The sequence below is a fragment of the Arvicanthis niloticus genome, chromosome 19, assembly GCF_011762505.2.
Source record: "Arvicanthis niloticus isolate mArvNil1 chromosome 19, mArvNil1.pat.X, whole genome shotgun sequence".
NCBI classification, from domain to species: Eukaryota; Metazoa; Chordata; class Mammalia; order Rodentia; family Muridae; genus Arvicanthis; species Arvicanthis niloticus.
In genome coordinates, this window is record NC_047676.1 from 39,793,873 (window position 1) to 39,811,214 (window position 17,342).

Genomic DNA, 17,342 nt, shown 5'->3' on the forward strand with positions numbered 1-17,342 from the left:
CAGCCTGGTCTACAGACTGAGTTCCAGGACAGCCAGGACTACACAGAGAAACCCTGTCTCAAAAAACAAACAAACAAACAAACCCAAAAAAACAAAAAGAAACCCCAAAAAAACAATTAGAGCATAACTATACCAATTTGTGTCAGTAAGAAGCAAGATAGACCTAATACCCAGTCCATCATTTTGTTGACTAATCAGAACCTCTGTCATCTCTCCTAACTAAAAGACTTAGATCTGAACCTGGCTTTTTTCTTGGCTTTAGAATGAATGTCAGCTGAAAACCATCCTCTCAAATCTTTTCTCTCAAAGTAAACAGCCTGGATTGGCTATGAGACTATAAGTCTTCAACCCCATCAGAAATCCAGAATGACTGAGTTAACTGAGATTATGGGAAGCACAAAGCATAGTTTCCAAAACTTAGCCAATTTATAGACACCTCCGAACACCTGGACAGTCCCTCTATCTACTACAAAACGTTGGAGCATTTGATTTTCAGCCTTCTGGCCTAGGATCATCTGACAGACCTAGTGATGCAGAATTATTAAGGGCTGATTACTCTGTCTAGGCAGATATAATCAGTCGACTATTCTGCAAGTGTGTCCTTTTTTGGACAGTAATTTATCTGTAGATGAAAAGAGGCAATTCTTGCCTAGTGGGTGTCTCACCTCAACTGGAGTAACTCCAAAGATGCTCAATTTCTTCTTAGAATCCAAGACAGGAAGCTGTCAGGAGCAGACAGGTCTCTAATCAAAATGAACATTAATACAGAAATGTTTGTAACATCAATTCTGTGGACTTCTGATGTCTTGAAAACCAACTATCCATGTAAGGTAATCTGGACTGTTGTCTGTTAACTCCTCTCAGCTATTTCTAAATAAAATACAGAAAATACCCTAACAATAAACTCAAAGCCATGAATTTGCTATAGGCCCTTAACTCACAGGCTAACCATCTCAAATCAGTTACAAAAGTTAAAGAAGGACTGGGTCTAAGCCTTGTATTCCTAAATGTGTTTGTTATATAGGCACAATGGCTATGAGAGTAACAATATTAATCTCACTTTTATATCAATAAGAAACTTGTACCAATGAAAACCTTCAATTTGAAATCAAAGTAAATTTTGTACCATTTAAGAAATTATAACTTCATCTTAATAACAATTATACATATTTCTACCAATCGATTATGGCTATGCAATAAATCCTAGTTAATCCTCCCTGTTCCACCAAAACCACTACTTTCCCTAGAAAGACAGCCCAATATTAACCACCTCAGTCCCCAAGCCCAGGGAATAGTGGCACCGACTCTTCATTAACTTCTTCAAGCTGATTATGGGCATTGAGATATTAAAAGAGGGGCAGCAGGAAGAGTAAATTGATAAGCCTCTGATGCTGTGTCTTCACTGCATCCAGCTTGAATCCCAGGCCAAATTATAAGACTGAGGTCATAGCTTACTGGGTACAGTGCTTACTGTAGGAAGTAGGCAGTCCTGGGTTCCATTCCCAGTGACACTGCATAAAATTAGGCGCTCATTTACAGTCCCATGGAGTAGAGTGAGGAGGGTCAAAAAAATTAAATAAATTAATGAAGAGTTTTAAGCAAAGACTGATATAGTTGAGCATAAATACCTTATTTAAAGTGGGATGATACATTGACAAAGATTAGAGATTGGCGGTGGACTTAAATGATTGTTGTACTCACCCAGGTGGAAGGCAATGAAGGTAGAGACAGTGGTGGGTATGGTCATACTTATAGTTGGTGTGAGGAAATAAAGAAAAGTCAGCTGTCGGCATTTATTTAAGCAGAGTGTGGAAAAGATACTTGTTCTGTAGGATTTTTTTTTTCCCTTCTGGATTAGCCCTGTTACTAAAGAGAACGAAAGGAACATTTGTTTCTCTATACCGTGTATTACATGCTGTTACTTCACATGCTATTTAGTTCTAAAGTTTATAAGCTATTATTAACCCCGTTTTTACAGAGGAGGAAATTGAAGTGTTTAAATTACTTTGAAATAATTGTTTTCAAAATCATATTGCTGTTAAGTGGCAGATCTGGAAGAAATCTTGCATGGGTCTAACTAACTCCTCCCTCCGCCCCCCAAGACAGGGTCTCTCTGTAGCTTTGGCTATCCTGGAACTTGCTCTGTAAACCAGACTGTCCTCCAACTCAAAGAGATCCACCTGCCTCTGCTTCCCAAGTGCTGATACTAAAGGCATGCACTACCACCACCAGGCAGGTCTGACTAATTCTTAAGTTATAGTCACTACGTGATTGTTTTCCAGTTTGTTTTATAAAGAGATGAAGGTAATGGTATTTTTAAACATATATTTATTAATTTTAATCATATGATCACGTTTTGTAAAATGGTTTGTTCAAGAATGCCAGATTTTGCTGAAGGACAGACACTTCATCTTTGATCTAAAGAGTAAATAATACTGACTGACAAGCTTTTCTTGGATGGAATATCATTGGTAATGCACTGTTGCTCGGAAAGATAATGTAATGTGTTCGAAAGCTTGTCTTGCCTTTCAGCATATTGGCTGTGGTCTAACTGTTTGGTGCAAATCTATCTATGATGCAGACACAACCTCAGTGGTCTGTGTTGCAGATACAGAGGTGTTCTAAATCCAAAGCTCCTAATGCAAGGAAACTGGCGTAGGTTGTTGTAGCTTTTAGTTTAGCAGGTAAGCTCTGCAAAATGTAACAGTAGTTTTAGTAGTTTCATGAAACAATCATCTAGTAGTTTCACAAAACCTGGTTTTTAGTGTCTTTTGAGCTTGGAAGACTCAACATTATCCTGCCCTTAAGACCAAGATGTAGCTATGTAAAATGTGACATCTTTGATTCACTTGAAAATAGCAAACTCTCAAAATATTGCACTGAATTTCAAACAATGTATAGTAAATACCTTACAACTTGAGTTCTCATGTAGCATTCCCTAGAGAGGTATTATTAGTAGACAGTTGCTGATCAAGCTGTAGCTGTCAGGATCTGTGACTTAAACTTAATAAAGATTCTTCCTTCCTTTCTTTCTTCCTTTCTTTCTTTCTTTCTTTCTTTCTTTCTTTCTTTCTTTCTTTCTTTTTTTTTTGGTTTTTCGAGACAGGGTTTCTCTGTGTAGTCCTGGCTGTCCTGGAACTCACTCTGTAGACCAGGCACCAGGCTAGCCTCGAACTCAGAAATCTGCCTGCCTCTGCTTCCCAAGTGCTGGGATTAAAGGTGTGCACCACCACTGCCCTGCAAAGATTTATTTCTTGTTCATACTGTGTATCCCTTATGGGACAGCTAGTAACTTAATGTTATATGTCCTCATTTGTGGACACACCTTTGATTACTATGACAGAGGAAAAAGATAAGGCAATCACGTGTGGTTATTGTCACTTTCTTGTACATTTCACTGATAACATAAATCACATGCCCATAGCTGACTATGAAGATAGGAAACTGTACAATCTCACCAGATGCTTGGGCAAAATGAAATATTGCATAACCCTAATGACCTAGCCTTATGATGAGTATATAGGATTCTGCATAGTTGATTAGCATATTTTGGTAAAAGATGTTAAGTAGCTCTTTAAATAATCCCATTTAGGCAGAATTAAAGGTATATCCCTAACCCCAACTGCTTGAGATCAAATCAGGGCTCTATCACTGAGCCACATCCTCAGAGCTGAGGTAGATCTTGATGTTGGTTAGTCTGTGGAGTAGCTGGCTGGTCACCTCCATTACTGCTCTGGCTCTTGGTTCACTTGAGGTGGACTCTGTCCACTGGCACGCGCTAGCAGCCTTGCAGCTGCATTGCCTGGCCACCTTAGCCTAGTGACAGCCTTCAGTACACCCTTGCCATTCAGAGAGTTGTAAAGAAGAAAACCTTTTTTTCCTGTTAAAATGAAATAGGATTTTAATTATAATTCTGTTTATTATGAACTTAAAGCAGTAAAACACGATGACAGTGGAAGACAAGGTTCCTGCATATTTGGTAGGGTTTTTGTTTGTTTGTTTGTTTGTTTTTTTGGTAATGTATCTCCATTAGGGTTTTTAGTGCTATGATATGGCATCATGACCAAAAGCAACTTGAGAAGAAAGGATTTATTTCAGCTTACAACTCTCATCATACAACTAAATCACTAAGGGAAGTTACAGTAGTCACTCCAGGCAGAACTTTGGAGGCGGGGAATTGAGGAAGTAGCCATGGGAGAGAGCTGCTTCCTGCTTGCTTCTCCTGGCTGTCAGCCCACTTTTTATGTATATCCTGGAACCACCTGCTCAGGAGTACCACCACTCAGTTGGCTAGCCCTTCTACAGCAGTCGTAAATCAAGAAAATGTTTCACAGGCTTGGCTGCAGGCCAGTCTTTTGGAGGTGTTTGTTTGTTTGTTTATTGAGACAGGGTTTTTCTGTAGCCCTAGCTATTCAGGACCTTGCCCAGGCTGGCCTTGAACTTACAGAGATCTCCTGCTTCCACTGCCTTCAGCATATCCTACCAGCATGTTGCTATGGGCCAGTACAGTCGGTCATTTTCTTAATTGACCCTTGCTTGTGTCCAATTAACAACTTCAATGGCAACAAAATATCAAGTCTTTGAGGTATCAATTGTGAGCCCTGAGATTGTGAAACTTGAAACTAAAAGCAAGCCCATGTATGACAAGGAAAATTGATACCTGCAACAAATATTTAATAGTTCAAATGAAATATGGATAAAAAGAATTAAAGACCAGTACACTGCCTGAAGACAATGGCTATTCTGCATTTATGTGTCCACGTGGCCTCAGGGAGCTTGAAGATAGTGGTCTCATACTGGAAGAAAATGCTAGAAACACACTCCTGTCTACTATAACCATAAACCCTAGGCAAGATTCTAACAAAAACTTACCAGTTCTTCATTTTGTAAAAAATAGTTTGACTCTTAAAAAATGCCAAATTAACCTTAAGTAGGTAGAGAGATGCTGAAGGAGACTTCAGGACAGGGTTGGCAGGAAAGTGTGCCTAGAATGTTTGCTCTCTCTCAGTGAACATCTTGGAAGGGAATTCTTACATTTCTTAGTGAATATTCCCCTATTTGAACAGACTTAAATCTGTCTAAAGTAAGTAAAACTTGGAAGACAATTCTAGAGAAAAAAAAAAGGGGGGGGGGGGAGGTAATTCCTCTGCACAATAAAGAAATGTAAAGAACTTTTGAAAATAGAAATATCCTCTTCAGAACTGCATTCTGTTCAAAACCAGAAGCCTACAGGACTGGAGAGGTGCAGAAGACTTAGGTTCAGTTGCCAGCACCCACTTGGTGGCAAATAACTGTCTGGCTTCCTGAGAAATCAAACATACACATGGAACACATACATACATGCAGACAAACACTTATACACATTAAAATAAAAATAAACCTTTTTAAAAGTCAGTAGCTTGCATCCTCCCCAAAACATGCTCCAAGTTATCAAATCAGCATGATAGGAAAAATTCTAGTTACAACTGACAAAAAGAATTTGTGGAGGTTGCCAAGACATTGAAAAAGTATAGAAGGGTTTGCATGAAATACTTCCATGCAGACACGAGGATCTGAGTTCAGATCTCTAACACCCATGTAAGATCCAGCCCTTTTAGCTTTTGTCTGTAATCCCAGGCTGAGGGGTAGAGACAAGGAAATCTGAGCCTAGTTTAACAGATAGGTGCCAAGATCCAAGCCAGAGACCCTGTCTCAAAAAGTAGAGAACAACAGTTGACAACCTGTCTGGCCCTCCACATATACAGATAGGGCTAGCACATCCACAATGTACACACCTTCCCACACAAATGAAAATAAAAAGTGTCAAAGCCTATATATTCACTAAAATTCCCCTGCAAAATAAGATTACTGTTTAGAGTATGCAACTGCATATGAGGAAGATTTGATTATCAAACAAGGTGCTGTGTAATTATAATAACATCAAAGACTGTTCACATTGCTAGCTCCTGAAGGGAGTTGTAAGGTACATCCTTTGCCTAGTATCAAAAGAGGCAAAAAGAATTTACAAAAATAATTATCCTAAGGTAATTTATAATAAGGTTTAAATTTTGGCAAAGGAAGCTTATGAATTTTACTTAGAGTCTTAAATACAAATCTATTTATCATCATAGCATTTCAGGAATGCTTTACCAAATTTATATTAGTTACGATATCAGCTTGTAGAGTCTGCTAAATGTTCTGTCTTTGTCACTGTAAGTCTGTTTTTTTCTCCAGTGCCAGCCCCCCTTCAAAACATCTCTTGTGAAACTTTGCTTTTCCTAATTTTGAAATGTGTTTAGAATATTTTAAAATATAAATATTTATTTTATGTGCCAATGAAAATAAACATAAAATTGGTTAATTTTGCTTGTTATGAATAAACTTTTTCTTTTTTATTTATGAAAATTTTTTTTATTTTGATACTGAAAAGTGAAGTAGGTAACTTAAACTATCTAGTAGTGAGTCCATTTGACTAGTGGGATTGCTGACGTACCTGGGCCTGCTTTCTCTCTGTCCTGTTCATCACAGCGATTGTAAGTGTATTGTAAGAGTAATTGCTTACACATGTTTGCTTATACTATAAATCTATTAAGAAAGATTCAACATTAGCAACTGCTTCTATGCAAAATGTGGTGAACATTGGTGCTAGCTCAAGGTCTAAAAAATAGTAAGGGTGGCAATTGGTGGGACATATGGTCACAAAAAGCATGACCATATTTTGTGTTACACAGACACTAGAAGTTTCTAAAAAGTGTATGATTTTTTTTTTTCAAAAGTGTATAATTTTGGAAAGTTTGCTACATGATGCAGTACAAATGAATAATTATTGTGAAGTTCAGCAGCTCAATCTGGACTTCTGAAATTTTGCAAAATGAGTGGTTAATATATACAGACATAGTATTTCTACATGCATATGTGAAGAGACTTTCTCTAGGCAAAGTTACAAGTCTATAACTTTGAAAACCTCTAGCAAGCCTTTCTCTTTATCGGGATAAACTCGGGCTCCCCAGTCCTCACAAGCTATTCTCTTTCCTTTTGATAGATGTGTAGCTCAGGCTGGCTTTGAATGTGCCCTTCTCTTAGCCTTCCAAGTGCTGAGGCTTCAGAAGTGCACCATTGGGGTTGTTCTCTGTTTGTCATTGTGATAAAATATTCATATATAAAATGAAGGATCTGTTTCAAGTGTAATGCATTAGCATCCTGTTTGTTTACATTATTGTGACAAAAACACCACCACTGTCAATATTGTCCTCTTCTGAAATTTTCATAATCTCAATGGGAACTCTGACTCATTATCTGACATTTCTCTGTCTTCTCATCCTGCCAGCCTCTGGTGGCCACTGTTTTTCCCACAATAGGTTATGATTAAAAGACTAAGGATATTAATTTCTTAGAGATTTGTATAAGAGTAGGAATTTTATTTCATACATAATAAATCATTTCTGGTTCTGAAAATTACTAGCTTAGCTTTAATGTTTATAAATAAATATTCAGGTATATGCAGAAGTTAAAAGATTCTGCTAACTCCTTACAAAAGGACATGCATGCAAATCTGAGGTTTTGGGAAGGTTTGTCTATTCTGTACTGTGTATGTAGTTAACATGTACTATGTACTTAACATGAATGTTAAACAGAAATCATGTTTCTGGATGGCAAAGTGATACAGGATGTCAGTTCCTCTTCTTTATATGGACCTCTTTGTGGGACAATCTGATCTTTATACCATGATCTCTGGGTTCCAAGAATGACAGATCCCAAGAATCAATGTCTCAAAAGATAGGAAGTAGAAACTGCTAATCTCTCAAATCCTGCCCTGGAAATACACATAGCTTCATTCTGCTGAGCAGCGCAGAGCTCAGTCTCACTGCAGAGGGTCATGTTCTCCAGCTGCTAGTAGGAAGGAGGAGGGCAAAGATATTTGCAACCATGTTTTTGAATTAGCGCAGAAGATAGGGGGATGTTGGTTAAATTAAATTAATTTTACTTGGTAAGGTTAATTGCTTCAAAGTAGTAGTACTATTTGTAATATAGGTCAAGAAGTTTACTTTTAATCAAATTTGTTTTTGCTACAATTTGAATAAACAAACTGTTCCTAGTTACCTGCTTCAGACACCAGCCTGAAAACACATACAGGAAGCTAGATGAAGCTTATTTCTAATTAGTATTCTATCTGATCACTAGTATTGAGACAGAAAATTTATATATACATAATAACCTTAGAAATTTTGAGATAATATTTATACCTTAAGAAAAGTTTTAGAGAGTCAAATGAAAACCAAAAGATTGAGATAGTGGCAATAGAATAGAACCTTATTCTTTGTTTTTCTTCTGTCCAGTATCAGTGGCTCTTCTGATAAGAGTCAGAGATTTTTGGATTTTCCTTTAACAGGCATGTGTGGGTTTAGAGAAGAGAGAGCCACACTCCAACCCCAAAGCCAGCTTTAATTTTTAATTGAATTGGTACCACAGAAAGACCATTTACCACTATGTCTGTAGAGTGCAGCTGAGCTGGAGGTGGGTTATACCACTTTGCCAATTTACTCTTTTCTTTGGGACATATTGTCTTGATGATACATCCTCTTTCTTCAGATGTTTCACTTGTCAGGGGGCTCCAGATTACTTAGTTAGATGCTTTTATTCTCCTTGAAAGATAAAAACAAAACCCTTTCTCAACCCTAACTCTGGGGGTTCCTTTTTTGGTAGCATATATTTTTCCTAGAGCAAAATGTTTTTTTTAGTGAAAGTAAAAGTATTATCTTACAATTAAAATTTTAAAAATTCTTTTGAAAATTTGGAAGTAAAATATACCTTAATATGTGTGGATAAATATACCTATATACATTTTCCCTTTATACATTAATTCAAGGTTTAATTATATTTATGTTTTAGATCACAGAGGACATTTCACTTTTGCAAGAGGCCTCTAAATATAAATCATTGTAATTCCTGTGGATATGCCTCTGCTTCCCAAGTCTTGGGATTAAAGGCATGTACCTTCCAAATGATGGGATTAAAGGTATGGACCATCATCTGACTGTGAATTCCTTGTAATCATAATTCTATAAGGTTGTCCTGATTTAATTTGATTCTCCACTTCCCCTTATTTTTTAGTGTTAGTGGTAAATTTTCAGGTTTTTCAAATGTGCAATCTATGATTCTTGCTGATTTGTTCTGAATTTGTTCCCTGGCAAATTTTAATATGGTAGTCTTAATTAAACATGATGCAATGTGTCAAGTAATTCATTATTTTCAGACATTTTGTTTGTCTTGCCTGTATAATCTACGTAAAATTTGATGTCTTTGCTAAATTTTGCTAGGTTTTGCTGTTTCCATTCATGTTTCCCATGACCAGATAGGTATCTTTGAGATTGATCTGCCACACAGTGGTTTTCCATTTTGTTGACTATATAGCTTAAGAATTACATATGCACCATGAACTGAGCGTAGAGACTTTCCTTTTGCTTTCCTAGTTGTTTGTCTTTAAGCCAATAGTTCTGTACTGATTTTGAGGTTCCTTCCTTAGTATTGGTCGTTCCATCCCCTGGTCTATAGACCCTGGTCTATAAGCTGCCACTTTCCATTAATTTTGGTTCCATAAGTGGTTGATGACCATCAGTAAACCATGTGTCAGCCAAGTGCTGTGACCAGTTTAGGGATAGGTTGATAGGCAACTGAGCTATTTCCTCAGTGTGGGAGGCACAGACAGACCCCTTTGCTACCATTCCTAATCATGAAGGAATTCAGATAGGTACCAGGTCCACTGTAATACCTTTCTTTCCATGAACTCTGCCTTTGAACAGATTCATCCATCATTGTAAGGGGCACCCTTATAACCATAGAGTGTTTGGCAATGACTGAGTATAAGGTTCTCTATGCCTGTACAATGTCCAGATTTGTTTCTCAGAGAATATGTATTTTCTGTATATGGAAAACATTTTCACTAGAAGGCAAGAGGCCAATGTTGGTGAACTCCTTTTTGCTTTATGAAAAGCCCCCAGTTGCCAATTCACCAATAAATATGATATCCATAATTAGGTTATCATCTGGGTCAATATTGGTCAGGGCTGCATGCACAGAGATGAGCTTATGGGCAGTTGTCAGAGCTACTTTTTGTTCCCGACCCCATTGAAAATTAGCTACCTTTCTAGTAACCCTGTAGAGGGTTTTTATAATAACCTGTAATATGCTATATGATTTCTCTAGTGTGCAAATGTATCAGTTAGGAGCTGTAACTGAGTTTTGCTCCTGGGTGGTGGGATTAAAAGCATGCTACACCACCACCTTGTTAACTATAACTCTAGAATTTAGAAAAAAATTAACTTATAGAGATCTGCCTGTCTCAGGTGGGATTAAAGGCTTGAGCTACCACTGCCCTGCTCAAATGCTTTTTTATCTCAGCTCCAAAGCACTCTGACTTTTAGAGATTGAATTTACTTAAAACATTTTTAATCTCGTAACTGTGTTTTTGGTGCCAAACAACAAAAATATCCTTTTTATTTAAGAAGAAAACTCAAAAGCTGATGTCCAAAATGGCATGGGACACATTATATCTACAGTATAACATTCTAATTTGAAATTAAAATGCATGGTTTAATAAAACCCATGTCATCATGACCAAGCTGTCTGATGAACTATCACCTCTCCTTACTCAGGAAATGTCTCCTGTTCGAATCTAATCTTTATCAAGTTTGATGGTATCCATAGCTTTCCTTCTCCTGTGGAAACAAAGACAAAACCTCTTCCCCAACATTAACACATACATTCTGAGGTTAAAACACATCTTTAAAATATACAGGCTGATTTAATTCAGTTTTTTTCTACTAACCAGTGTCTCTCTGAAGTGGTTGTCTCCTACTTCTAAACAACCTGGACAGTCTGTGACTGTTCTTGATAATACCTTTTAATATTTTTTTCAGAAACATTCTTTATTTATGGTTTGTTTCTGAGATTGGAGAAATGCTAATCTGTGTTTTGCATTGCTGAAACAAATCACATCCTCATAAATTCATAGCTATATTAACCACTCATGGTTCCCCTACACACTATCTCAAAACCTTCTCAAACTGAATGTCCCTCCCTTCTGCTTCCTGTGCATCTCTCTGTCCGTCCTCCTGACTTCCTTTTTATCACTTTTTCCTATGGTCAGTTCCAGTCGACTGGTTGTTTGCTCTGCCTCTTGACCTATAATTGACTTTATTTAATCCTGTTTACAACAAACAGAAAGCTCTTGGATTGAAGGTGTGTGCTAGAACTGAGCAACTAGAAACAGTTTTTTTTCCAGTAAATAACACAAGCTCAGGTTCACAGTGTGATCAAATATCCTGCAACACAAATCTGCAATCCCAGCAGGTTTTAGCAGGGAAGTTTGTTTGTCCTATATTGTATATGCTGTGCATGTTTTGAAGCATTAAAATCAGTATTTATAAGCTGGGTGTTTTGGCATATGCCTGTATTCTCAACTAATTGAGAACTTTGAGGCAAGAGGATCGCTTGAGATCAGAACATTGAGGCCTGCATGGGCAAGTTGCTATGTCAAAACAATCAAGCACCCCAGCATTTACAAGGTCTATATTAAGAAACCTAGGAAATGGGGACAAAGGAAGTCCAGTGGATTCTCACAAATATGTATGTATGATATGTTAGTAAGGCACAGAACTTATGATCCATGAAAGAAAAAGTGTACAAGTTACACTTCATTGGTTTTTTGTGCCTTTAATCACAGCACTCCAGAGGCAGAGGCAGGTGGACCTCTGAGTTAAAGACCAGCCTGGTCTATATGATGAATGCCAGTCCAGCTAGAGTTATACCATGTGTCCTTGTCTCAAAAAAAGTAAAATAAGTTTCTGTCCTGTGAAATATACTGTAAAGAGAATAAAAAGACAAGTTACAGAACAGAAGAAATGTTTTCAGAACACTCATCTTTGAAAGATAGTTATCTTTAATACACAGAAAATTTGGTAGACAATAAGGCTTGGTGGCCTGTAATGCCCGAACTAAGGAGGCTGAGACAGGAGGTTGGCAATTTTGAAGCCATCCAAGGCTACATAACAAGACCCAGCCCTCCCTCAGCCCCCTTCCTCCAGAGCTAGTGAGATGGTCCAGGTAAAAGACACTTATCACAGAAGACCAGTGGTTTTAGTAAGTTAGGAGATAGCCAAGTCCATGAAGTATTCTCTGACTTCTACATGCATGCCTTGGCATGTGGCATCACACACACACACACACACACACACACACAGTTATAATAATTAAAAAAATTTAAATATAGCCCACCTAGAATGTGGGCAAGGTGCTAACAATAGTGAGCTAGCACTGCACACCCATTAAAATGGCCAGTAACTACAATAATGGCCCCAGTCAAATACTAACAAAAGTAGAAAAAAAAAGCCTCACATATTATTAGTGGGAATATAAGATTGTCCAGCCACTTTAGAAAGCAGTGTGGAAGTTTATTAAAAAGCATAATTAAAAAGCATAATATCTTAACATAAGATTAGCAGTTATTCACATAAGTATTTGTCCAAATGAGCTGAAATTATGTGTTTACAAAAAACATGTACTTTTGTGAGTTTTTCCAAAATATCCCATATTCTCTCATAAGCTATGAGTAGTATTACTCATATTATATTATAGTAATACTATACTATAATAATAGTATAGTATTCTCTATACTATTATTATACAGAGAACTCTTCCAACAAATTAGAAGTATATCCATTTGTACTTACTGTAATCGCCTAAACTTTGATTAATTAGAAGTATTAGAGCAGTAAATTCCTCAATTTAGAAACATAAAGAATGTAATCTGGACGCAGAGGAACAGAGGAGGCAAGTGCTCAAAACCAGAGTTAGAAATAAGGTCTCTCTCTCTCTGTCTCTTTCTTTACAGTGAATTTATACACACACACACACACACACACACACACACACACATACACACACACACAAATGAGTTGTATACTTTAATGATGGTAGCTGATAATTACAAGTATAGCTGGCAGAGATTTATCCTTTGGGCAAAGAATTAAGATAATACTTCAGAAATCTGGAAATATGATCAGTATAGTTACAAAAGTGTTTATATAATTCTTAATATTGTCTATTTTTGTTTTAGACTAGGTAGCACTGTTAGGAGTGCTGGTGTAAAGATCTCAAGATACTATTGTTAATCTTTGGTTCATATATTCAGTAATGGGATGGCCACATCAAATGATAATTTTTTTAAAAGATACTACCACATTATTTTGCACAGTTTTATACTATCTTATAATCTACAGAGACTCCAGTTTCTCTGTATTCCTGTCAATGAGGATAGTTTGGTTGTATATAACCTAAAAGATATGAAATAGCACTTTGATGTATTTTGATTTATATTTCCCTATTTCTTAACATTTTTTTTATGTAGTTTTGGGTCACTTATAATGACTACTTATAAATGCTAATACCTATCCTTTTCCTGTCTTTATTTTTTATTTATTCACTTTTTTGGTACTAACTCTTTGACAGCTTGGGAACTATCCTTATTCAGTGAATTGGTCTTGCCTTGCTTGGAAATTGAGTTTTTACTGTCTTGTAAAACCTTTCTCCTTGTTTGTTACCATCTTTACAGTACATTTGGATTAAAAGATTATATACTGTCGGTATATTCCTGGTGGTCAGGAGAAATGCTGGGTATCAAATCAGGCCTTGTGTTTCCAAGGCAGATAGATGCACTACCACTGCACTACATTCTGTCATGGGTGTAATGATTAATACTGTGGTATTAATTGACTCTGGTCCTTAGTTGCTATATTAAATATTTGGAATTAGAGAATACTTTTTCCTGACATTTTGAAGTTTATCTAGGGAGTATTTGTTTAACACATTACCTATACAATAAATATATATTATATATGCTCTTGCATGTAGGCATTTTTTCTGAAATTAAATTAATAAATGTATTATTTTAAATAAAAATTAGAATCCTGCTAGGCATGATGATGCACGCCTTTAATTCCAGCACTCTAGAGGCAGAAGTGAAAGGATCTCTGAGTTCAAGGCCACTGTCAACATAGCAAGTTCAAGACCAGTCTTAAAACAAACAACACTCCCACCCTGCCCTACACAGACAACACCAGAAAGGGTTAGAATCCTATTGTGCTCTCACTGTTAAATAGCAAGTCTTAAAAGTTTTTTTCATGTATAAAAATTTTTAAGTTGTGACCTGGAGAATGTAGCTGAGTCTGTAGAATACCTGCCATGCATGAGGACTGGTTTAGTCCCCACTGCCACATAAACTGGCATGATGATGTGGAGGCAAGGATATCAGACACTCGAGGACATTCTTGTCTGTATAGGGAGTTCCAGGCTAGAGCACACAAGACTATGTTAAAGGAAAACGAAGTCACGAAAGGAATTGATTTTGTGCCCATCCAACACTATTTTCTGTTTTAATTATTCGTTCAGTCCTTCTTCAGTTTTGTGAACAAGATAAGGGACTGGACTAACAACACTAGTTAAAATAACCATTCAAACAGTTTCTAATTGCTTTAAATTGAGAGTAAAGAAGCTTGTTCTCATAACTGAGGACCCCTTCCCTTTCTCCCAACTCCTTCCATGATGCCATCATTTAGGAATCAGCATTCCAGAACAGTTGGTACCAGTTTGTGTGCTTTTGCCTGGTCTTGACAAACCAACCACTGTACCCTCATAGAGAGCAGTCCAGTTTTTTCATTGGTGACTTTTTGTTAGAGTCTGTAGAGTGACATAAAGTGCCACCTGTTGTGAACTGTCAAGTGAGAGTTTGCCAAAAACTCAGCAGACAGAACTAATTGGGGGAGAAAAAGGGCTTTTATGCCGTCTTCTCTTTCTTTTCTTTCCTTTTTGAGAAGACAGATACTGTTAAAGCAGTGTGTTTATATAAGTCTGTCTGCTTCTCTCTCTTCATGGCAAGATAATCCTTTAACCCCAAGTCTTGCACTGCAGGTTGTTGAGCACATCCACATGGAAGCTGGCAGAGGACCAAACTCGGGACACACAGCTTATAAGAGTTGATGAGAAACTGGTAAGGATTTTCTACAACATGTTGCTGTGATTCTGCCATTTGGCATGGTTTTGTACAGTAGATTATTCAGTATAGTGGTCTGAGTTCTAGGAAAGTTATACACAAACCTAAGATTTTCGTAATAAAATAAAAAAAATTGAATACTATATGCAAATATCCTATACAAATATTACAAAAAATAAAGGTTTCTATTTTTGAAATACTGATGAGTAGTAATTGGAACATTTATTTTGAAATAAATATATTGTTTTTAAATGTTTTAAGTTATACTGCTGTTTAAACTATATGATACCTATCAGTGCTCTCTAAATTAAATATATTTGGTCTTCCTAGAACTATTTAGTATTATTATCACTATGTGTTTATGTGTGCCTGTAACCATCATTTCTGCATACTAATGAGTTAAGTTACAGCTAACAACAAATGAATAATATTTTTTCTAGCATCAGTCAGTAAAATTTTAGTAGTTATCCTTTAAAAATATCTTCAGAGTTTAGATATAGCTTTGTATAAGTGATTATATTTACAACAGAGGAATACTGTAATATTTTCAAGGCTGTTGGCACAAATGTTTAATAGTAGCATAAGTGTGCACTTCATTTATTATGTAGTTTACTACATAAATGGGAGTGTCTCCTAGTTACCTCCTCCTAGGCAAACTTTCTCCACTCCAGCATCCCCAGTTCCTCTCCAGTGATATGTTCTTCTATCACTTAAGTCTGAACCTGTAAGGACGATCCAAACAAGTCACTCTGAAATTTCTATTTATACTACTAAAGATAACAGATGTATAAATAAATAGAAAAGTTAGTGGAGAGTTTGGAAAATTTTGTCTTAGCTCTCAGGCTAACTGCTTTTTATTCAAATTATCTATTAGACTTGTCTGTTGACACTACCACCATCTTGGTGTAAAACAGTGATCTCAACCTTCCTAGTGCTGCTTTGTTGCTACTTCAGAGCTGTCATTTTGCTATAGTTACGAATTGTACTGTAAATATCTGATATGCAGGGTATCTAATACATGACACCCCAGAGGGATTGTGGCCCACAGTTTGAGAACCATTGGTGTAGACAGCACCAGGTAAATTACTGCAATAATGTCATAATTGGTCTTTTCATGTATTTTAATCTCCTGGTTCATTTTCCCCAGGTTAGTCAGAATAGACTTTTTAAGTGTTGTTTTCATCACTTCAAGACCTTGCATGATTTAGTTTCTGATTTTCTCCCTAGGTTTTCTTTGTAGTATCCGTTTGTAGAGTATTCTGTAGACATGGAACTTGCTGTTCTTTTTCTTGCTTTCAGAGTTCCTGCTCCCCCTACCTAGATGCTTCATACTAACCGTCTATTCATTTTAAAAATCATAATCAAATATACATAGAATAAAAGAAACAAGGCAGTTATATGGAATAGGAACTATTTCCTATCACGTGTTCTAATCGCCACTTAATGACAACAGCACTAGTGTTTGAATTTTCTTTTTTAGATTTATTTATTATATTTATATGAGTATACTGTAGCTGTCAGACACACCAGAAGAGGGCATTGGATCCCATTATAGATGGTTGTGAGCCACCATATGGTTGCTGGGAATTGAACTCAGGACCTCCGGGAGAGCAATCAGTGCCCTTAACCTCTGAGCTGGCTCTCCAGCCCCTATTTGAGTTTTCTTGACCACCTCTTTGAAACCAAGGGATTGGCTTATTGTTATGGTGTCATTATTTATTCAAGTTTTATAGACCTGAATAGTGTTTCCTGGCTTTTTCTATTTAAAGAAGCATCTGATTTCTATATTACTCTAAACAAGCCATTGAGGACTAGTTCAGTATGATGCCTCCTTACATGTCACAGAGTCAGTTGTATATCACCAGTGGATTTTGCTCTCTCTAGATTGCCACCAGTATTCTTATTTTCTGGAAGTATGTTAGTCAGGTGCCAGTACGTAGTCTATTAGAAATCCCTGAGTTCCTGCACATAGTCACAGTTGTTGGAATAATATTTAAAAAGGGGTAACCAAACCCCTAACGTTGAGTTTTAGTTATTTATTTTATATTCCAATTGTGGGTAACAAAGTACTGCTAGGTTTTATGTCTCGTTCCTAACAGCTTCTAAAGAAGAGCACACTAAGTAGCATGAGAAGATCCCAGACTCAGGAGAGCATTTACAGAGTGTCTGAGATTAAATTTGCATTCTGAGCAAAAGATTGTTAGACATATATGCTACATGTGTGTACAAACATTAATGATTAAAGTGTTTTAGATGTAAGGTAAATACCATGAATATTTTAAAGTGTGTGGAACTATAATGTTTAGTTCTTATGTAA

General features: G+C 36.7%; 1 protein-coding gene across 1 annotated transcript in view; it reads left to right on the plus strand.

Annotated features, from left to right (window-relative positions):
• Positions 1-17,342, plus strand: part of Ndufs4 (NADH:ubiquinone oxidoreductase subunit S4) — a 107,472-nt gene that overhangs the window by 25,221 nt on the left and 64,909 nt on the right. The window contains exon 2 of the mRNA XM_034523694.2: positions 14,944-15,022. Coding sequence (XP_034379585.1) covers positions 14,944-15,022 — 79 coding nt within the window. The remainder of the gene's footprint in view (positions 1-14,943; positions 15,023-17,342) is intronic.